Source organism: Primulina tabacum, chromosome 3 (assembly GCF_025594145.1).
Source record: "Primulina tabacum isolate GXHZ01 chromosome 3, ASM2559414v2, whole genome shotgun sequence".
NCBI lineage: Eukaryota > Viridiplantae > Streptophyta > Magnoliopsida > Lamiales > Gesneriaceae > Primulina > Primulina tabacum.
The window spans coordinates 50,834,507-50,857,250 of NC_134552.1; the positions used below are offsets into that span (position 1 = coordinate 50,834,507).

The 22,744-nt window shown below is 38.8% G+C and overlaps 1 protein-coding gene and 1 non-coding gene across 5 annotated transcripts; one reads left to right on the forward strand and one right to left on the reverse strand.

Moving 5' to 3' along the window:
• Window positions 1-8,457: 8,457 nt before the first annotated feature.
• Window positions 8,458-8,564, reverse strand: LOC142541199 (small nucleolar RNA R71). Its single transcript, XR_012819265.1, has one exon. It is a non-coding gene; the product is annotated as a small nucleolar RNA R71 (small nucleolar RNA).
• A 10,864-nt stretch (window positions 8,565-19,428) lies between these two features.
• LOC142538208 (peroxisomal membrane protein 13) lies at window positions 19,429-22,379 on the forward strand. Of its 4 annotated transcripts, none has more exons than XM_075643558.1 (6): window positions 19,429-19,573; window positions 20,280-20,510; window positions 21,037-21,119; window positions 21,168-21,389; window positions 21,732-21,824; window positions 21,916-22,379. In XM_075643558.1, the coding sequence occupies exons 1-6, from the start codon at window positions 19,555-19,557 to the stop codon at window positions 22,126-22,128; spliced, it is 861 nt and encodes a 286-aa protein (XP_075499673.1). In that variant the 5' UTR covers window positions 19,429-19,554; the 3' UTR covers window positions 22,129-22,379. The 4 variants fall into 4 exon arrangements, with proteins under 4 accessions (XP_075499673.1, XP_075499672.1, XP_075499671.1 ...); XM_075643557.1 differs by having other exon boundaries at window positions 21,037-21,115; window positions 21,161-21,389; XM_075643556.1 differs by having other exon boundaries at window positions 21,037-21,389.
• The last annotated feature ends 365 nt before the right edge of the window (window positions 22,380-22,744 follow it).

The window sequence follows — 22,744 nt, forward strand, 5'->3', positions numbered from 1 at the left end:
TAAAATTGCTTGTTAGAATTTTTCTACATTTTTTTTATTGCTCAGTAGTTATTTTGATTTTTTTATTGCATGCTAGATTTGTTAGGTAGAGTCATGGATAAGTAAAATGTGTGACCGATGATGAAAACTGAATTGCGATCCTGAAATATATATGTGTTCATGATAACTCAGGAGTCACAATTATTTTGCACTGTCGTGTTTGTTGATACTATCGTTGCTTAGAGACAAGTTGCATGCCTGTGATGCTAAATAGATGAGGGAGATCTGATTCTTGGTAATTCTTGCATGACATTGATTGACACTTTTGAAAACATAGAAATGATCTAGGCAATTTTTTTTGGACAATATCTTTGGGCCTATATTCTTTGTTTACTGTCAATTGTAGCCCTTTGAGCTCCGAATTAATTGAGATGCTTAAAATTTCTTTTGTACGTAACTCGTATATCATTCTTGGTTGAGCAAATGCATGTGATTAGTTTGTATGAGTTGACTAATGGATTGACGGAAATCTAGAACTTGCTTGAACACTTTTCGAGGCGAAATACGGATATTATGTGACATAGGAATGATTTAGGCGATCTTTGGAGCCGTTTTGAGCCTTCGAGCCTACCAAATGAACATGAAATATCCCTAGTTTCCCATGTTGAGCCCACTAAAAATCAAGTGGTGTATGTCAATGACATACAATTAGCCCCCACTTGTATTTATTCTACTTCCCACAACGACTACCTAATGAAGCTTATACACTTATTGTCTTACCTAATTTTGAGAGAAATAAGTTCATGGGTATTGTAATGATTCAATACTCCTTGAAAAGAAAAGAAAAAGTTAAATGTGCTAAAAGGAGTTGAAAAGAAAAAAAAAAGAAGAAAAACATTCAAAAAAAAATGTGAATCAAAAGTGGTGAAAAAAGAAAATATATGGGAGATGAAGGATATGAATGAGAAGAAAGTAATAAAGTGATGGTGAATGAAATGATAGTGAAAATGATGAAGATTTGATTATTTCTCTCAAATTTTGATTTCCATACCCTTTATTATAGCCGTGAGCCGTGGCCTAACGTTACAAGCCTACAAGACCTATTAACCTTGTCACATTTATCCAATATACTAGTGGAGAAAAGTTGTTCAAGTCAAGCCTATGGATACCTGAAAAACATTGTCAACAAGTATAAACTTTACTCACTTGCTTGCAAGCATCTCATTGTGTGATTTCATCTGTGGCGTACTTTTGTTAACTATCCTTCAAGCCAAATAATCACCGATAAAGTCCTATGTGATCTGTGAATGCAAATTTATATTTTGATGAAGTTGTGAGTTAAACTGAACTGAGGATTTCTTGATTCTGTAAGGCGAATGGGCATTACAACTCTATTTGAGCATTCGATGGGGTAAACAAACATTGACATATCACACACACACGTGACTCTTGGGAAATCGTGAATTACATGAAATTAGATGAGTCGGAGGTCAATATCACCTTTCGCATATCCATGACGTTAGTAGTTGCGTAAATCTTTTCCTTAATTATTAGCTTTTATCCTATTTTGCTCGGGACTAGCAAAAGTTCAAGTTTGGGGGGTTTGATAAGTGCAAGATTTGCACTTACTTTACATTTAAATCCATTTTGAATTATGCTTGTTTCGAACAGAATTATGCGTTTTGGTTTGTTTTTGTTGTCATTCCAGGAGTGGAGAAAATAGTGGAAACGAAGCCAAGTAGATGCAAGAAAACAGAGCCGTGCACCATAAAGAATAGTTGAGAGCAGGTAGTGGACAAAAGTACGCGCGCGACCGCGCCACTTCACGCGCAACCGCGCGCACACAGAAGAAACAGAAAGCCGAGAGGTGCGCGCGACCGCGCCATATCACGAGCACCCGCGCGCGCGCAGAAAAGAGCCACCGACCAGAAGCTTGCGCGCGGCCGCGCGACTTCATGCGCGACCGCGCGCACACATACATGGGCCAGCGAGCAGAAAGGCGCGCGTGACCGCGCGAGATCATGCGCCACCGCGCGCACCGAGCGTCCAGAAAATCTATATAAAGCCGCATCCTAGGTCAGAAAAGGGGGCCGCCGTGGGAGAAAAGCACACGAGAAAAATACCAATTTGGAGAGAAAAGCTCACGGGATAGAGGCGCGGACACGAGACGAAGATCCAGAGTGCGAAGAACGATCACGAATACGAAGAACGACGGATCTGGGGACGGAGACGACGCTTCGGATTTGTTATCTTTTCCTTCGCTTCTTTATTCTACTGTGTTGCGATGTCTAAAAAGTTGAACATGTCCTGTTTTCACTTGGATTTTGTGATGAACTAATTTTCTAGTCTAGAGAATGACGTAGCATTGTGGAAACAATAATTTGACTCGGTTATTTATATGATTGAATTCCTTTCTGTTTAATTGTGTTTCTTTGTATTGAGTTGAATGCAATTTACTGGCCATAAATTGTATGCTGTCTGATTAGTTCTACAACTCGGGAGAGGGACTAGGATTATAGATCATTAGAGACACATCGTTAAATGTTTATAGCGTTCGGAAGACGTATAACTTTAGCGAGGCTTATGTAAGAACATTGTCCGCATTTATCAATTAAACTTAGATTTTTATTAGGAATAATTGAATCGAAGTTTGATAGATACAATTTATTCGTCACTTGGGAAAGGGGGAATAAAATAATTAAGTGTTCTTGGCCATTAAATAATTGAAATTCAGGAATATAAATTTAACTTGGAATAATTGTCGTGGAAACTTAGTGAAGTCATTTCTCTAGATACTTTCTCTCCTTGATATTTTCCTCAATCCGGTATTAGATTAATTATTTGTTTTCAATCCATTCGTTTAAGTAAATCAACCATTCTATCGAATTGTCTAGATAAAGTTTGGACTATTTTAATTACAAGCACTGATATACATTTATATATACACTCCTCGTGGGATCGATATCTGTATTCTAACCAGTACTAAAACTTGACACCGTACACTTGCGGTAGTGAAAACACGCAACAACAGGAAACTGAATAAGATCACAATTTAAAACAAGTATCCGCTTCCAAGGATAGATGACCTGTTTGACCAACACAAAGGAGCTTCAGTCTTTTCCAAGCTCGACTTAAGGTCAGGCTACCACCAACTGAATGTCAAGATAGACGATATTCTGAAGACAGTCCTCAGAACAAGATATGGACACTATGAGTTCATGGTAATGCCATTCGGGTTAACCAACGCTCCAGTTGTATTCATGGATCTCATGAACAGGGTGTTCAAACCATTTCTTGACAAGTTTGTTGTGGTATTCATCGACGATATTCTGGTATATTCGTCAAGTTAGGAAGACCACAAAGAACATCTTCGTCTCACCCTCCAGAAGCTGAGAGAAAAGGAACTGTACGCCAAGTTCAAGAAATGCGAATTCTGGCTAGAGAGCGTCGCATTCTTGGGACACATAATATCAGAAGTAGGAGTATCTGTGGACCCTAAGAAAGTTGAAGCAATCTCAGATTGGCCTAGACCAAAGACTGTGACAGAAATTCGAAATTTCTTGGGATTAGCAGGCTATTACCGAAAATTTGTTGAAGGATTCTCTTCAATAGCAATACCTCTCACCAAACTCACACAGAAGAACTCTAAATTTCAATGGAGTGAAGATTGTGAGAAAAGCTTCGAGACTTTGAAGAAAAAGCTTACCTCCACGCCAGTGTTGGTATTATCTATGGAAGGCAAAGACTTCACCATCTACAGTGATGCGTCTCAAGGAGGTTTAGGATGTGTACTCATGCAAGAGGGAAGGGTGATTGCTTACGCATCGAGGCAGTTAAATTTGTATGAACATAATTACCCAACACATGACCTCGAGCTTGCAGCAGTTGTATTTGCACTGAAGATTTGGAGACACTATTTATATGGTGCTAGATGTGAGATATTCACCGATCATCAAAGCCTCAAGTATTTGTTCACTCAAAAAGAACTAAATATGAGACAAATACGGTGGATTGAACTCATGAAGGATTACGACTTGACAATAAGCTACCACCCAGGCAAAGCCAACAAGGTAGCAGATGCTTTAATTCGAAAGAATACGAGTAAAGTGATCCTGACATCACTTTCAGCACAACCATGTCTTCGAGAGACAATCAAAATAAGTCAAGATAGAGATTCCGTTTTGGTAAAACTAAAAGAGCAAGTTAAAGAAGGGAAAACACCAGATTTCGAGACGGATAACAAATGAATCTTATGGATGAAAGGACGATTGTGCGTACCGGACATCGATAACCTTCGACAAGAAGTAATGTCTGAAGCACATAAGTCGAAATTTTCAGTCCATCCTGGCAGTACCAAGATGTACAGAGATTTGAAGAAAATTTCTGGTGGAGTGGAATGAAGAAGGACGTGGCAATGTTTGTTTCTAAGTGTCACGTGTGCCAACAAGTCAAAGCGGAACACCAGAGACCTGGTGGACTTCTTCAACCATTAGAAATCCCGGAATGAAAATGGGAACATATTTCTATGGATTTTGTAGTTGGTTTACCCAAGTCGAGACAAGGTCATGATGGCATCTGGGTAATCGTAGATAGACTCACGAAATCTGCGCATTTCTTACCTGTCCGCGTGAACTATAATTTGGACAAGCTAGCCACACTGTACATGAATGAGATCGTACGACTACATGGAGTTCCAGCTAGCATACTATCAGACAGAGATCCGAGGTTTACATCTCGTTTTTGGAAGAGCTTTCAACAAGCTATGGGGACCAAAATTACTCTTAGCACGGCCTATCATCCTCAGACCGATGGCCAAACAGAAATGACAATTCAAACTTTAGAAGATATGCTGAGAGCATGTGCTCTAGACTTCAGTGGTAATTGGAGCGAACATCTGCCCTTAATCAAGTTCGCATACAATAATAGTTATCACAGTAGTATTGAAATGGCACCATACGAAGCTCTATATGGACGAAAGTGTCGATCACCATTGTATTGGGATGAAGTAGGGGAAAAAGCCATTGTTGGACCCGAACTAATCCAAGAAACAGTGAATAAAGTTGCTATGATCAAAGAGCAACTAAAAGCTGCACAAGATCGACAGAAAAGCTGGGCTGACCTGAAAATAAGACCCGTGGAATTGGTAGTGGACGAAAAGGCATATGTGAAAATGTCACACATGAAGGGTGTAATCCGATTCAATAAGGCTGGAAAACTGAATCCCAGATATGTTGGACCTTTTGACATTTTAGAGAAAGTGGGAACACTTGCTTACAGATTAACACTCCCCCCTGATATGTCAAGGATCCATAATGTTTTCCACGTGTCACAGTTAAGAAGATATATTTCCGATCCAAGTCATATTCTTGAAGCTGGACCACTTCTGGTTGAGGGAAATCTAAATCAAGAACTGAAGTATGAAGAAATTCCAATTCGAATTGTGGATAACAAAGACCAAGTACTAAGGCGACGAACCATTCCATATGTTAAAGTACAATGGTCCAATCACACTGAAAAAGAAGCTACTTGGGAGTTGGAAGAAAAGATGCGAGAACAATACCCATACCTCTTTGAGGATCATGTATAGCCAAGTTTCGAGGACGAAACTTCTCATAAAGAGGGAGGGATGTGAGAACCCGAATTTCCAGCAGCTAGCATTTTGCAGCAGCTATCAATATTCAGCAGCAATGCAAGAATTTCAGCAGAAGCTAACAATATTCCAGCAGCTATTAATATTCCAGAAGCTCGTAGTTTTTCCAACAGATAGAATTCCAGCAGATAGAATCCAGCAGCAGACAGAATTCCAGCAGACAGTTACTAATTCAGCTTATGACTTGTAAATGAAACATTTAACATGGAATAAAGGCTGTTAATGGCATATTATAGCCATTAATTGGGAGGCTAGCAGTCAGAAGTTTGCCTATAAATAACACCCTCAAACATCTGAATTGGTGTTACCCAAATCTTGAGTTATCATTCGAACTAAGAGAGTGCAATTTCGAGCAGAAAAATCCAGTAGCGAGAAATGCATTCTTCCAGACTTCAACCGAAACTTCTAGCAAATTACAGTAAGTGGGCTTATGTATAAATATCTTGAAATCAGTTTGATAATTCATGTTTTATATATTTCTGATATCTGATTTTAAAGCACTGAAACCTAGTGAACTAATGGTAGGAATATATATTATGAACATTTTTGAATTCTGATTTCTGATTCTGGCCTCACCACTTAGAGGAGAGAACATATAGGGGACTGATATTAGTTTAGCCATGAAATTCACAAACGTGCTCAGTGCTTACTTACTTGCTAATTTCTGATTCCTGTTCTGAATATTGATTCCCGTTCTGAAAAGAAGAGTTTTCTGTATATTATTTGTATTACTGTTTCTATTGAAAATGATTTCGAAAATTGGGAGTTATTCCCGCCCCCGCTTATTGAGTGATGATATGACTCGTTTTTACGTGTTTTTAGTGTTGGTTTTGAGTCGCATTCATGCATCATATTAGTTTTTTTAGTTTAATTTTGCATCTTTTTAGCATTATTTAGCATTTGACTGACCTCGTGTATTTTGTGGTGATTTTGTAGGAATCGAACCAAAGAGTGGGAGAAACTTTGGCATAATGTCGAAGAGGATTCGCTAGGGCGGTCAAAAGTGACCGCCCCAGCGAGCATTGTGGTCTGGCCGAGGATTATTTTGCGCAAGTGTCTCGCTAGGGCGGTCAAAAGTGACCGCCCCAGCGAAACCAGGGACACGCTCGAGGAAGCTTATTCGAAGACCTCTCGCTAGGGCGGTCAAAATATACCGCCCTAGCGAGAAGCGAGATTGACAAAGATTTGTTTCCAAATTTCTAGGGACTCTATCCTACACCATAACCTAACACACGAGAACAGCAGCCGTTTTTCATCTTTTATCAGACTTTTCATCATTTTTCTTGGAGAGGAGGCTAGGAGCAAAGGAGATTTCGAAGACCTCGAGATTTCCACGCGTCGTGGCCGTCATCCATCGTCATCTTTAGTATTTTCATTATTCAGTATTTTATTTCTTACATTGATTGTTGGTTTTTATCATGAATTTTAGTAGCTAAACTCTAGATTTGTTGGGATTTGAGGGGATCCTACCCCGTACTCGGTGTTTAACATTATTTCTCGACGTTTTCATTAGTGAATTGTTTATGCTATTGTTCTTTCGTGTTTCAATCGAAGCCTAGCTAACTTCCTTTGATTATTTCATGTTGTTGATGAGTTCGATAGAATAGTTAACAATAGGATCAAATAGTATAAACCACAGATTTACAATTTTAGTAGATATACGGAATTGGGTACGTGTCGATAGTGATAGTTCACCCGAATGAAAGCTAGTGGATTCCATAGAATGTAATGCAATCTTGAACTGTTAAATATTTGAGGACACTTGAGTACTGCATGTTTTTGATTAGTATTAATATAGCTCGACAGAGTATATTAATTAGTCTAGGGAATTCCGTCGAACGCACGAGTAAAAGTCGAGTGTAATTATTTAAACACGAGTGATAGGTGAACTGATAATTCCCAACCAATTCATTTCTCATTTGATTTAATCCAAATTAATCATTGCGTTCTTGAACACGTTTTCTTTGCAATTTAATTATTTTAATTGTTTACTTTACATTAGTTTAATCATCAACTCAATTTATCGTTGCTAAAGAAATTTTACTTGAAAATAAAAAATAGTGTAACGCAGTCCTTGTGGAACGATACTCGTATTCACTTACGTTTATTATAACTTGACTATCGTGCACTTGCGATATTTAAATCGAGCTTTCATTTATAAAATAAATTTTGGGATTATTCACTGTGCAAGTTTTGCTCGATCAAGTTTTTGGCGCCGTTGCCAGGGACTGTTGATTCACAATTTTTTATTTTTCATTTAAATTCTTTAGTATTATTTATTTTATTGTTATTTGATACTCTCATTGTGTTGCAGATTTTTCTTGTGGTGCATGCGAAGATCACTCGAGTTTAAGCTTGAGCCTTTTGACCCCGAGATCGAACGCACAGCTAGACGTCGACTACAACAGCAAAGAGCGAAGGAAAGAATAGAAGGCGATCAACAAAGAGAGGAGCCAAGGCGTATACCGATGTTGGATTATGCACAGCCGTCTCTTGATGGAGCACGTCCAAGCATCGTAAGACCAGTCATCCGAGCTAATCAGTTTGAGATCAAGCCAGCTATCATTCAGATGATTCAGAACACTGTCCAATTTGGGGGAAGTGCACTTGACGACCCTAATTCTCATATAGCTGACTTTCTTGAAATTTGTGATACTTTTAAGTTTAATGGCGTGTCTGATGACGCTGTTCGTTTGCGTTTATTTCCATTTTCACTGAGAGATAAAGCTAAGTCGTGGTTAAACTGTTTGCCTGTAGGGTCTATTACTACATGGGAAGATATGGCAAAGGCGTTCCTGATCAAGTACTTTCCTCCGTCGAAGACTATGAAGCTCAGAGCCGACATTACTACTTTTGCTCAATATGAGCAAGAGTCACTTTACGAGGCATGGGAGCGCTACAAGGACTTGTTGAGGAGATGTCCACACCATGAGCTGCCTCTTGGGTTAGTTGTTCAAACTTTCTACTACGGTCTGCTTACTCCTAACCGTACTATGATAGATGTTGCTGCCTGTGGTAACTTACTGAGAAAGACGGCGGAGGAAGGATATGAGTTATTGGAGGAGATGGCTGCTAGTAGCTATCATCCTCAGTCTGATAGGCAGAGACGAGGTGCTGGAGTTAATCAAGTTAATGATTTGTCGGCGGTTTCAGCACAGTTAGAGGCTTTGAATAGAAAGATTGATGGGATGAGCATGAGTGGGTCGGCTATGCGTCTGCAAGAAATTTTCTGTGATAAGTGTGGGGGTGAGCATGATGTGCAGGATTGCCAAGATGGCAATCCATTCTATGTGCCTGAGGGAGCACCGGTAAAACAAGTGGGATTCCAGAACCGTCCTAGAAATGACCCTTACTCGAACACATATAATCCGGGATGGAGGAATCACCCAAACTTTTCATGGGGAGGTCAAAACAACCAACATCGCCAACAAAGAGGTCCACCATATGTGATGCACCAAGGATTCAAGCCAGAACCGTCTCGGGAGGAGAAGTCCAATTTAGAGCAAATGATGACTAAATTTATTTCTGCAACAGAGACGCAATTTCAGAACCAAGATGCATCCATAAAGGGGTTAGAGAATCAAATTGGACAATTGGCTAAGCTGATTGCTAATAGGGAGCAAGGAACTTTATCAAGCAACACGGAAACTAACCCAAGAGAACATGTGAAGGCGGTGGAATTGCGTAGTGGAAAAACACTCGGGTCTAATGAGGAAAAGACCAAGCACGGTGAGGATGAGGTGAAAAATCAAGGAGGTAAGTCTTCTAACTCTACATCTACACCTATTGCACAGAATAAAATTGTTATCCCTCCACCTTTTCCTGCAGCAATGAAGAAAGCTAAATTAGATGCACAATTTGGTAAATTTCTTGAGATATTTAAAAAATTGTATATTAACATTCCTTTTGCTGATGCTTTATTGAATATGCCAAGTTATGCAAAATTCTTGAAAGATATCTTAGCAAATAAGCGGAAGCTAGAAGATCATATGACGGTGAATTTGACCGAAAATTGCTCCGCTTTAGTTCAAAACAAGATGCCTCCGAAGCAAAAAGATCCAGGGAGTTTCTCGATACCTTGCATTATTGGTGACATTAATTTTCATAAAGCTCTATGTGATCTTGGTGCGAGCATTAATCTGATGCCTTTTTCTGTGTTTAGGAGACTGGGATTAGGTGAACCCAAGCCAACTAGGATGTCGTTGCAGCTGGCTGACAGATCTGTCAAGTATCCACGTGGGATTATCGAAGATGTTCTGGTGAAAGTGGATAAGTTTATTTTTCCTGCAGACTTTGTGGTACTTGACATGGAGGAAGATTTAGAGATGTCTTTAATCCTAGGGAGACCGTTTCTGGCTACAGGGAAAGCACTGATTGATGTTGAGGAGGGGAAATTGAGACCGAGAGTTGGAGAAGAAGAAATTATTTTTGATGTTTTCAATACTCTCAAGCACACAATGCACAATGATAGTTGCTTTCGTATTGATGTCTTGGATTCGCTTGTTTGTGATTTTGTGCAGGATGGATTGAAAGAACCATTTGAGGCCACTCTCACTACTGAAAAGCAGGAGGACGAGCTAGACGAGGAAAAGATGGAGATGGTAGCTCATTTGAATGCCATTCCACCTTGGAGAAAGCAAGTGAGGCTTAGACTAGAGGAATTGGGAGACAGAAAAGATTTAATGCCTCAAAAGTCAAGCCTAGAGGAGCCACCTACTTTGGAGCTCAAACCATTACCTCCACATCTCAAGTACGTATATCTAGGAGAAATTAATAAATTGCCTGTTATTATTTCCTCTTCTTTGACAGATGATATGGAGAGTAAGCTCTTGGGAGTCCTCAAGGAGCATAAAGGAGCGTTCGCTTGGAAGGTTTCAGACATAAAAGGGATAAGTCCTTCGATCTGCATGCACAAAATTCTGATGGAAGATAAATACTCACCTCTAGCACAACCACAAAGGAGACTCAATCCAAAGATGCAAGAGGTAGTAAAAGCTGAAACAATTAAACTTCTGGATGCAGGTATTATCTATCCTATCTCTGATAGTGCGTGGGTAAGTCCTGTACAATATGTGCCTAAAAAGGGTGGGATTACTGTTATTGCTAATGAAAAAAATGAGTTGATTCCCACTAGAACTATTACGGGTTGGCGTGTATGCATAGATTATAGGAAATTGAATGATGCAACCCGTAAAAATCACTTTCCCTTGCCATTTATCGATCAAATGATTGAACGATTAGCAGGTCATGAATTTTATTGCTTTTTAGATGGATATTCGGGATACAATCAAATCACAATTGCACCTGAGGACCAAGAGAAAACTACTTTCACTTGCCCTTATGGTACTTTTGCGTTTAGGCGTATGCCCTTTGGTTTATGCAATGCACCTGCAACATTTCAAAGATGCATGACCGCTATCTTTCATGACATGACTGAAAATTTCCTTGAAATCTTTATGGATGAATTCTCTATTTTTGGCTCCTCATTTAATGAATGTTTAGAGAATTTGAACTTGGTGTTAGTTAGATGTGAGGAGAGCAATTTGGTGTTGAATTGGGAGAAGTGTCATTTTATGGTTCAAGAGGGGATTGTATTAGGACACAAGGTATCGGAGAATGGAATTGAGGTTGACAAAGCCAAGGTGGAAGTAATCAAAAACTTACCCCCACCTTCATCAATAAAAGGAGTTAGAAGTTTCCTAGGGCATGTTGGTTTTATAGGCGTTTCATTAAAGATTTTTCCAAAATTGCTAAACCTTTATCCTCTTTGTTGATGAAAGATGCTGAATTTGATTTTGATTCTACTTGTCTGCATGCATTCGAGATACTCAAGGAAAGCTTGGTGACAACACCTGTTCTGACTGTCCCTGATTGGGAGCTACCGTTTGAGGTGATGTGCGATGCTAGTGATACAGCTGTTGGTGCGGTGCTGGGTCAAAGGAAGAACAAGGTATTTCATACCATCTACTATGCAAGTAAGACTTTAAATGATGCTCAATTAAATTACGCTACTACTGAAAAAGAATTGCTTGCTATAGTATTTGCTTTCGACAAATTTCATTCATACCTTGCTCTGTCTAAAGCAACTGTGTATACAGATCATTCTGCCCTAAAATACTTGCTTGCTAAGAAAGATGCGAAACCTAGGTTAATTAGGTGGATTTTATTATTGCAAGAATTTGATCTCGAAATTCGAGATAAAAAGGGTGTGGAAAATGTAGTTGCTGACCACCTGTCTAGGCTTGAGCATGTTAGAATTAAGGGCAGTGACGATGATATTGATGACTGGTTTCCTGATGAACAATTGCTTGAGGTAAATGCATACCCTTGGTATGCTGATTTTGCAAATTTTCTTGTCACTGGCACACCTCCACCTAATTTATTGTTTCACCAAAGAAAGAAATTCTTTTCATAAGTGAAATATTATTTTTGGGAGGAACCGTTCTTGTTTAAGATTTGTGCAGACTCCATGATAAGAAGATGTGTGGCGGAGGAGGAAACCAATCAAATTCTGAACCATTGTCATGACCGTGAGGTAGGTGGTCACTTTGGACCCATACGGACGGCATCTAAGGTACTTGAATGTGGCTTCTATTGGCCAACTCTTTTTAAGGATGCTCGTTTGTATGTTCTCAATTGTGATAGATGCCAACGCACAGGTAATATTTCCAACCGTCATGAGATGCCTTTAAATAACATTATTGAGTGTGAAATATTTGATGTGTGGGGGATTGATTTTATGGGTCCTTTTCCTGCGTCTTTTGCAAAGAAATTTATTCTGGTGGCAGTGGAGTATGTATCTAAATGGGTGGAGGCAGAGGCTTGTGCCACTAATGATGCACAAGTGGTGTTAAAATTTTTGAAGAAACATATTTTTAATCGATTTGGTGCACCACGTGCAATCATAAGTGATGGTGGCACCCATTTTTGCAACAAAATTTTTGATAAACTGTTGGGCAAATATGGTGTCACCCACAAGGTTTCCACTCCATACCATCCCCAAACTAGTGGACAAGTTGAAGTATCCAATCGAGAAATTAAGAGGATTTTAGAGAAGACGGTTAATGTGAATAGGAAGGACTGGTCCATTCGGTTAGATGATGCTTTGTGGGCGTATCGTACTGCTTTTAAAACACCTATAGGCACTACACCATATAGGTTGCTTTTTGGTAAAGCATGTCATCTACCAGTCGAATTAGAGCATAGAGCATATTGGACGACCAAAGCACTAAACTTTGATTTTGCTCTTGCAGGTGAAAAACGATTGCTGCAGTTGAATCAGTTAGATGAGTTTCGGGGAAGAGCTTATGATCTTGCACTGTCTTACAAGGAACGCACCAAACGAGTCCATGACAAACACATTATAAGAAGGGAATTCAAAGTGGGTGAAGCGGTGTTGGTATACAATTCTCGCTTACGACTCTTTCCGGGCAAGCTAAAGTCAAGGTGGTCAGGACCATTCACTATAGCCAAGGTGTTCCCATCGGGTGCAGTGGTGTTGCATGATGGCAAGGACGGGACATTTACTGTGAACGCTCAAAGATTGAAGCACTATATCGGTGGCACAATTGAGCCACAAATTGGAGTCACTCGGCTCCATGACCGTCATTGAGGACATGGGTGAAGAGTCGAGCTCTAGACTATAAATTGAGAACTACTTCTACTCCTTATTTTGATTTTGATTATATATATATTTTTTTAGTTATTAATCGCATCATTTGCATTTAGGTAGTTGCTTGGCATTGCATTCAAATTTTTTTCCCGAACACTTCTCGCTCGGGCGGTCAAAACTGACCGCCCCAGCGGGTACTCGTTTTTTTTTTTTTTTTTAAAAAAAGAAGTCTTTTGCGAAAACGTCTCGCCAGGGCGGGAAAAATATACCGCCTTAGCGAGTCGCGCAGATTAATAATTTTTCTCCCCGAGAACTTCTCGCTCGGGCGGTCAATTTTGACCGCCCTAGCGAGTCGCACAGATTAAAAAAAAAATTTTTTCCGAAAACTTCTCGCTCGGGCGGCCAGTTTTGACCGCCCTAGCGAGTCGCGCAGATTATAAATACTTTCCTCTCCTCTTTTCCTCCCCACTTCGAACCCTACTACTCCCCTCCGATTTTCGGCACCCCCCTCCATCTTTTGTGCTCAATCCTTATTATTTGGTGATTTTTCAGGGCAAAGACTCAATCTTGGTCCATACACTCCACGAGGAAGCATTTAGGCTACAAGATTTTCTTCTCCGGCGGTCTTTCAAGCAACTCCGGTCATCTTCCACATATTCCGGTGAGCTTCTCCGGTGACCCTCAACAATTTTCCGGCGGTTGGATACTTTGTGCACTCCAATCTCTACATGGCACCCAAAAGATCTAAGGTAACTCACGGTGCTTCTAGTTCTCGTTCCACTCCATCTATGTTTGTGAATGAAAAATCTAGGGAGAGATTTGAGCATGCCAGACTACATAGGAAACCAATCCCTGAGCGTGGATTTAGCTCGTTTCTTATCGGTCAATTTTCGGAGTCCCAAATAGAAAGAAGAGGGTGGAATACCTTTGTAGCACAACCGAATGCAGCAGTGGTTCCGGTTGTGCGTGAATTTTATGCCAATGCTCCGGAGGGAAATGAGTCGAAGGCATTTGTGAGGGGACATCTAGTCCCGTATGATCCCAAGACGATCAATGATGTGTTGGGTTTACCGTCGGTGGACGATTCGGTGTTTCAGGCGTGGGTGCTTAACCCGGATTATGATTTGATCATTCGCACACTCTGTTATCCGGGCACCACGTGGAAACAACCGGGGACTTACACGGTCTTTCTTGAAAAGTTTTTGAAAGTGGAGGGGGCATTGTGGTATGCATTCTTGTCTAAGAGATTGATGCCGGTCGGTCATACGAGTGATGTGCAGCGTGAGCGGGCGGTTGTTCTCTATGCCATCTGTACTGGGATGGTGATTGATGTGGGCAGGCTCATTTTCGGACAGCTTAACATGTGCATTAATAGCAGCAATTTGGCTTTTTACTTCCCGACGATAGTGACTGAGCTGTGTGCCCGAGCGGGGGTGATATTCGAAGATGATGATGAGTGGTTACCGCCGATGAGAGCCATTGATGAGGCTCTCTATAAATCCAAGAGGGAGAAGAGACAGGCTGAGCTGCCCGAGGAGGTATTTTTCGATTATGGGATAGCAGCTCAACCACCTCCGGCCTTAGGACATGCACCACCACCCCCGCAGCCACGCCGCCATGCCATGCGAGATCGCGTCGCCGAATTGGGCGCTTGGGCCCATTATCAGACGCAGTACCAGGCCGTTAATCAGGCACATATTCAGAACATCGAACACCTGGTGAAGGGGATCTCAACTCATTTGGGCATCGACACTTCCGGACGACCACCTACACCCGCATACCCGCCACCCTTCCAATTTCAGTACAATTATCATATGCCTCCAGCAGCTGAAGAGGGAGTTCCACCGCCGGAGAATGAGGAGGAGGATGATTTCTGATCAGGGGAGTTTACTGTTTCCCCTTTCTTTTTATTTTGCATATTCTATCTTTGCATTTAAATTCATGAGTTTTTTTTATGTTTTTAGTGTTTGTTTTGTTTTGTGCACTGAGGGCATTGCACAACTCTAGTATGAGGGGGGTAGATTGTTATGTTTGCTTAGTTAATTGGTTTTAAATTGTTGCATTTCTTTTATTTGGTGTCGTTTATGGTGAGAAGACATAGTGTATGAGCCAATGATGATGTTGAATTGATAGTATACAAAAGTATTGATTGGGTCACCTCATGAATGGTACTCTTGATTGTTAAAGCATGAATTTTGGCATAAAGTTGAACTTTTTGAGCACATATGTGTGGGGACTAGAATTTTGTAGGAATAATGGTGAAATTTGAAGGTTTTGTGCGGTTAACTTGAAAGACATCATTTATGAGTTGATTTAGCATGTAAACCCGTGAAAATAAGTCACTAATTGGGACCTTGAACGAGAACATGTGATTTGCCTTGAACTTCACATATACCCCCTTTTTCAATGCACTGAATTAAAATATCATACTCCTAACCAGATGTAATCCAAAGTATATATTCTTAGCCTAGGGAGTACACGTGTGAAAATTGTGCATCAAAAAAAAATATATATATATATATATATCGAAAAAGAAAAAATTGGTGGAGATGTAAGGTGAGGGGGAGCCGAAATAAAAGGAATGGAATTCTATTCCTGGGCTAAAAGTTGGAGATGTAAGGAGACGAGGAAAGTCAGACGAAAAGTCTTGACGATTGCACAATGAAAATGATCGGTGTACTCCCGACTGTTAGCCACTTGAGCTTATTTTCCTTCTTTTCGACACCCTTCTCTGCACTTAAGAATCGAATAAAGTTCAAATTATGGTTAGTGATAAATGGACACGGGGGTGCATGCTAGTGAGACTTGTATTGAAGTGCTAATTGAGTGACTCGCATGATCGAATGATTGATCTATTTGAAGTACGAATGACTAGACCCATCATGACACACACACACGTTCAAATTAGTGTCGAGATTTATGTGTAGATGAGAATGAGTATTCGTTTGTGATTTGACTTGATTATGATTTGTATGTGGGAAAGTTCACTGAGGCATGAGCATAAAAGTGTTAACTCACCATTGACATTAACTTGTGTTGGTTATTTCTTGTTTGAGTATTTTATGTTTGTTTAGAATCTCGTGCTTTAACCTATTTTGCTCGAGGGCGAGAAAAAGGTTAGTATGAGGGGGTTGATAGGACTCGTTTTTACGTGTTTTTAGTGTTGGTTTTGAGTCGCATTCATGCATCATATTAGTTTGTTTAGTTCAATTTTGCATCTTTTTAGCATTATTTAGCATTTGACTAACCTCGTGTATTTTGTGGTGATTTTGTAGGAATTGAACCAAAGAGTGGGAGAAACTTTGGCATAATGTCGAAGAGGATTCGCTAGGGCGGTCAAAAGTGACCGCCCCAGCGAGCATTGTGGTCTGGCCGAGGATTATTTTGCGCAAGTGTCTCGCTAGGGCGGTCAAAAGTGACCGCCCCAGCGAAACCAGGGACACGCTCGAGGAAGCTTATTCGAAGACCTCTCGCTAGGGCGGTCAAAATATACCGCCCTAGCGAGAAGCGAGATTGACAAAGATTTGTTTCCAAATTTCTAGGGACTCTATCCTACACCATAACCTAACACACGAGAACAGCAGCCGTTTTTCATCTTTTATCAGACTTTTCATCATTTTTCTTGGAGAGGAGGCTAGGAGCAAAGGAGATTTCGAAGACCTCGAGATTTCCACGCGTCGTGGCCGTCATCCATCGTCATCTTTAGTATTTTCATTATTCAATATTTTATTTCTTACATTGATTGTTGGTTTTTATCATGAATTTCAGTAGCTAAACTCTAGATTTGTTGGGATTTGAGGGGATCCTACCCCGTACTCGGTGTTTAACATTATTTCTCGACGTTTTCATTAGTGAATTGTTTATGCTATTGTTCTTTCGTGTTTCAATCGAAGCCTAGCTAACTTCCTTTGATTATTTCATGTTGTTGATGAGTTCGATAGAATAGTTAACAATAGGATCAAATAGTATAAACCACGGATTTACAATTTTAGTAGATATACGGAATTGGGTACGTGTCGATAGTGATAGTTCACCCGAATGAAAGCTAGTGGATTCCATAGAATGTAATGCAATCTTGAACTGTTAAATATTTGAGGACACTTGAGTACTGCATGTTTTTGATTAGTATTAATATAGCTCGACAGAGTATATTAATTAGTCTAGGAAATTCCGTCGAACGCACGAGTAAAAGTCGAGTGTAATTATTTAAACACGAGTGGTAGGAGAACTGATAATTCCCAATCAATTCATTTCTCATTTGATTTAATCCAAATTAATCATTGCGTTCTTGAACACGTTTTCTTTGCAATTTAATTATTTTAATTGTTTACTTTACATTAGTTTAATCATCAACTCAATTTATCGTTGCTAAAGAAATTTTACTTGAAAATAAAAAATAGTGTAACGCAGTCCTTGTGGAACGATACTCGTATTCACTTACGTTTATTATAACTTGACTATCGTGCACTTGCGATATTTAAATCAAGCTTTCATTTATAAAATAAATTTTGGGATTATTCACTGTGCAAGTTTTGCTCGATCAAGTGACAACCATATCACTCACCCACCAAACCCATCTCAGATAAGAACGGGGAAGAATTGTTAGAAGAAAAAGAGCAGAATCAATTCTGGGCTGGTGAAGAAGACTACTGTTCTCAGTTATTATTTTTGTTATTTTCGCAGAATTTGTTAAGACACTATTATGTTTGGTTTTACTTTTCCGCTGTAAAACCTTAGTTATTTGAGTTGTAACAGATAATGAATTATTCAGTATTATGAATAAAAGATTGGTTTCTGAATTTTGTACCTCTGAGGTTTGTTGTTTTCGAATGTAAATTTGAGAGCAACGCCGATGTCAACCAACCCCCGTCCCGGGACGTGACACAGATCTTCGATCTGACCTGATTAATTAAAAAGGTAATTTTACATTGTAATCTAAAATAATATTTATAAATTCGATAAAAGTTTTTAATAGTCAATTATGGGTAAGTATAATATATATATTTAAATAGATTTATTTATTTATACCATATTTAAAAAGTAAAATCTATTTGACTACTATCCTCCTGACTTGCTAAATTTTCATTTTCTCGTGACCATCAATGTTGACTCCAGTAATGTCAAAATAATTCAGTCAGTCAATTTTCCATACCATTTTAAAAGGTATACTAAGTCTCTAATTATACCATAATTTAATGTTAATATATAGCCGACTGCAAATATAGTCGATGCCTTTGCAAATATATGATATGAAATTGAAAAACATCCACTTATATTTTGATTTGGGAGAAAATTTTTTATTTTATTTAATTAATATATGTAAGGGTGTCAAAATGCAATTCTTCTTGTCAAACCTGACACAATTCAACCCACCAAAAAAATCAAGTTTGACTTTGAGGTGTTTGGGTTCAGGATCAGATCGGATTGGACCCGATGTTTAACCTAAAAAAAAATTGTGTTCGGGGTTGACCCGAAAATTTTAATTTTTTTATAATATATATAATTAATAAATATTTTTTTATATATTTTTTGTTTGAAAAAATATTTATTGTATATATAATCATAAATGTTCATAATTTAATAGTTATTTTGTACATTTTTTTATTATATTAACAATTGTTTATTTGATTTAGTAAATATAATATAATTTTTTATAATTAATTTATTCAAATTTAAATCATAAACGAGAGATTTTTTTTATTATATGTTTAAATTAAAATATTTTTTTTAATTTTGTTTAATTTTTTTTAAAAAAAATTAAAAAAAGTCGGATTGAGTTGGGTTGATCTGGTTAACTTGGATTCGAGTTTAGGTTCTGAGTTTCAAGTCGGGTTCGGGTTGAACTTTTTTGGATAGTATTATGCACCAACTCGATCCGATCCACTCGAATTGTCATCCTTAAATAAAAAGATGGGAACAAAATTATAAATCCAAATTTATAATAATACTAATGATATAAGGTTTTTTTTGAATGAATAATATAAGTTATTGAATTATTAGATAAGATGAGTCAAAGTGGGGGCACGCAGCCAAAGATAAAGGTACGGTGGATATTTCACCACAAATAGATCCAAACGTGGTGTGGGCTCGGGGGCCCACTCAAATGGCCGGCCGTTCCGCTCCCGTGACGTCAATAATATATTAAAAAATAAAAATTAAAAAGTCGTGATGATCGACCCGGAGTGGGCAAAATCGTCAACTCACTCACTAGAAGATGCACCGAATTTGCTCGGACTCTTGCAAGAAAAATACGAACATTTCTAGATAAACCACACCGCGAAATTTCTCTTCCTCCCCGGTCTCTGTTCTTGATATGGAGAATCGAGCGTCAGGTTTGTATGGCTGAATAGATCTCATGTACCGGCTGTATTTGGATTTCTTTAATTGTGGATCTCTTGTTTTTCGTTGTTTGATCAGGGTTTTCTTGTGTTCGTTGATTTGGGGAATATGTAGTGGATCGTTGATTGTTTTTTTCGTCCAGTTAGATTATTAGTTTTTCGTTTGAATCTGAATTTTTTGATCGAAATTCGTCCGGTGTTTTGATGTTTTGGACATGTTATATGTGAAATCGTAAAAGCTGTGTGTTTCCAAGATTTTGAATTCGTATATGTTTCGTTATTTAAACCAATTTTCATAAATAGTTTGGCTTAGTCGAACATTTACCAATTAAATTGTTGTTGTTGTTGTTGTTTTTATTTATTATTATTACTTATCTATGTAGTTCTTCGCTTCAAAAAATTGAGAACGATATTTTAATTTCATTAAAACATTCAATTGCGGTGGGACGAGAAAAACAAAGTTTTGTTAGTCTCAGATTAAGCAAATCCAATGAATGCCAGAATCGGGGAAGAGTGATGTAGTTTCGTTTATGGAATAACATTTGGATACCAACAGAGTTCCGATAAATATAGAATAGGAGTCATCAGACACTTCCTGCCAATTAATTCTGTTTCAGCTTGTATGTCATGGTTTTCATTGTCTTTCTTTCATCAGTATTCTCTCAGTTGACCGTATCCATGTTGACTACTTCCTCTGCAGGGAATGGCTCTCCCCCAAAACCATGGGAAAGAGTTGGCTCTGCTTCTGGGCCCACGCCTTTTAAACCAACATCCGGTGGTAGCACGAGTGACATTGTAGAGGCATCTGGAATTGCACAACCTGGTGAAGTTGTTTCGACAGCTGATGGGAATACAATAGTTAACAATACTATTGGAAGGCCTGTACCTACGAGGCCTTGGGAACAGCAGACATATGGCAGCACCTATGGAGGTAAAGTTTGTAATTTTTGGATTTAGTTCATTTTTATTTTTTATTTTTTATAAGTCTGAGGTTATCCGGTCTTTGTCAATTCACCTTTAGTTTGTTCCCGATTTATGGCATTGTCAATTTTGTACCTCTTTGTCCATATATTGTACAAAGGGTATAACAAAAGATAAGCACTTATAGATATTTAGAATCTTACAACGTAGAATAATTGCAACTTGAAGGATTCTATTACTGAGAATTATGCAGTGACAGCTTTGTGATACTTATAGAGAGTGACTTCTAAGCTATTTTCCTGTCATCATGTTTCTTTATACATAATTTGATATATTTTATGTGAATACCTTGAAATCAAATAATTTTTCACCATAACTCTTAATGCTTGCTGGAAATGTGAATACCTGGTCATAGAGTTTGTCGATTAAAATAATGGTGTTGCTTTTAAGTTTTATCAAAGTATGCTTGCATCTATGTAATTGTTCTCAAAACCCTTTTCAATCTCTGATATGAATTTACCCCTTCGCTCATTCAGGTTATGGTTCAGGTTTAAATTATAATTCTGGATATGGTTCTGGAACATATGGCAGTGGTGGATTATATGGGGGGTCATATGGCGGTGGTGGTGGTGGTGGATTATATGGGGGGTCATATGGCGGTGGTGGTGGTGGTGGATTATATGGGAACAACATGTATAGAGGAGGTTATGGTGGACTTTATGGAGGTGGAATGTATGGTGGGGGTGGTATGTATAATAGTGGTTTTGGAGGTCCGATGGGAGGTTATGGAATGGGCAATGGGGGGGGCCCTTATGGTGACCAGGATCCAAACAACCCATACGGGCCTCCCTCTTCTCCTCCAAGTTTCTGGGTTTCCTTGATGCGTGTGGTAAGATAAAATTTTTTTCTCAATATTTATTCGTCCTACTGTTCTCTGTATCATTTGCTGTCCATATCTTAAAGAATATTGACCTGGTCGATGTCTGATTTGCAATAGTGTTTCATTCTCTGCTTTCTCTTTGCGATTGGTAGACCTCCCCAACTCAAAAACATGTTAAAAAGAGTAAACACAGAAAGAAACAAAAATAACCGACAAGGGAGAAGCATAACGATTAACATGCTTCAGATTATGCAGTGGGACAACTTTCTCCAAGCTTCGTTGCTATTTTTATTCGCGCTGTCATCTTGTGGCCGCTACTAAATTTTATTAACCTGATTGTGACAATTGCAGATGCAAGGTGTGGTAGGTTTCTTTGGTCGGATCGCAATCTTGATTGACCAAAATACCCAGGCATTTCATTTGTTCATGACTGCCCTTCTTCAGGTATCAGTTCTTACATATGTTAGTTAAGGTTGTGTATATCTCTTTTGCTTGTATTTACCCGTCTATATTATGTGCTTTTCCCCCCTTGCAGCTCTTTGATCGCTCCGGAATGTTGTATGGAGAGCTTGCCAGATTTGTGCTAAGAATATTGGGCATTCGAGCAAAACCAAGTAAAATCAAACCCCCTGGCCCCAATGGCCTTCCCGGACCACGAAATAACCAGGGACAACAAAACTACATCGAAGGACCCAAGACTGCTCCAAATGGTGCGTGGGATAGCGTTTGGGGCAATAATACCAAATGAACGAGTTTTCACCGTATTCATGAGCATCTGATGAGCTGTTCCGAGTTTACACTGAAGACAATACGATTGCTTGGACGGAACATTTAACTATAACCAAATTTGTTGTGTGCCTTGTAATAAACGATTCCTTTCACCACCCTATCCTTTTAAAAGAAGATGAAAAATGAGAAGTTATCTTTGTCTGGAAATACCAATAGTTGTACTCTCTGCTGAACGCAAATGCGCAAGGATATCCAGTGATATGGTTTCTATCTCAGGTTTCTCTTTAGTTTTAACATACCTATAATTGTTGAAGTATTTTGTAAACTTTTTATAGCCAAACAAACAATAATGTACTTAGTAGAAGTGAAATTATGTAAATTTTGTGTTTTGTTAATTTCTACCCAAACGAAAATATCATGGGAAAATTGATACATTATATTTCGTTCAGATTTTTGGAATATCAAGAGAATTTTAGTGTCGTACATGTGTTGAGCTTTTATATAAGAATATTTTATATGTAATCAGTGGTTCCTGCACATAGACCGTGTGTGTATATAATATATACTGGCTGATTGTGTATGTGTTGTCACTCTTTCGTAAAAAAAAAATAAAGAATAAAATATTTTTTTTAAAA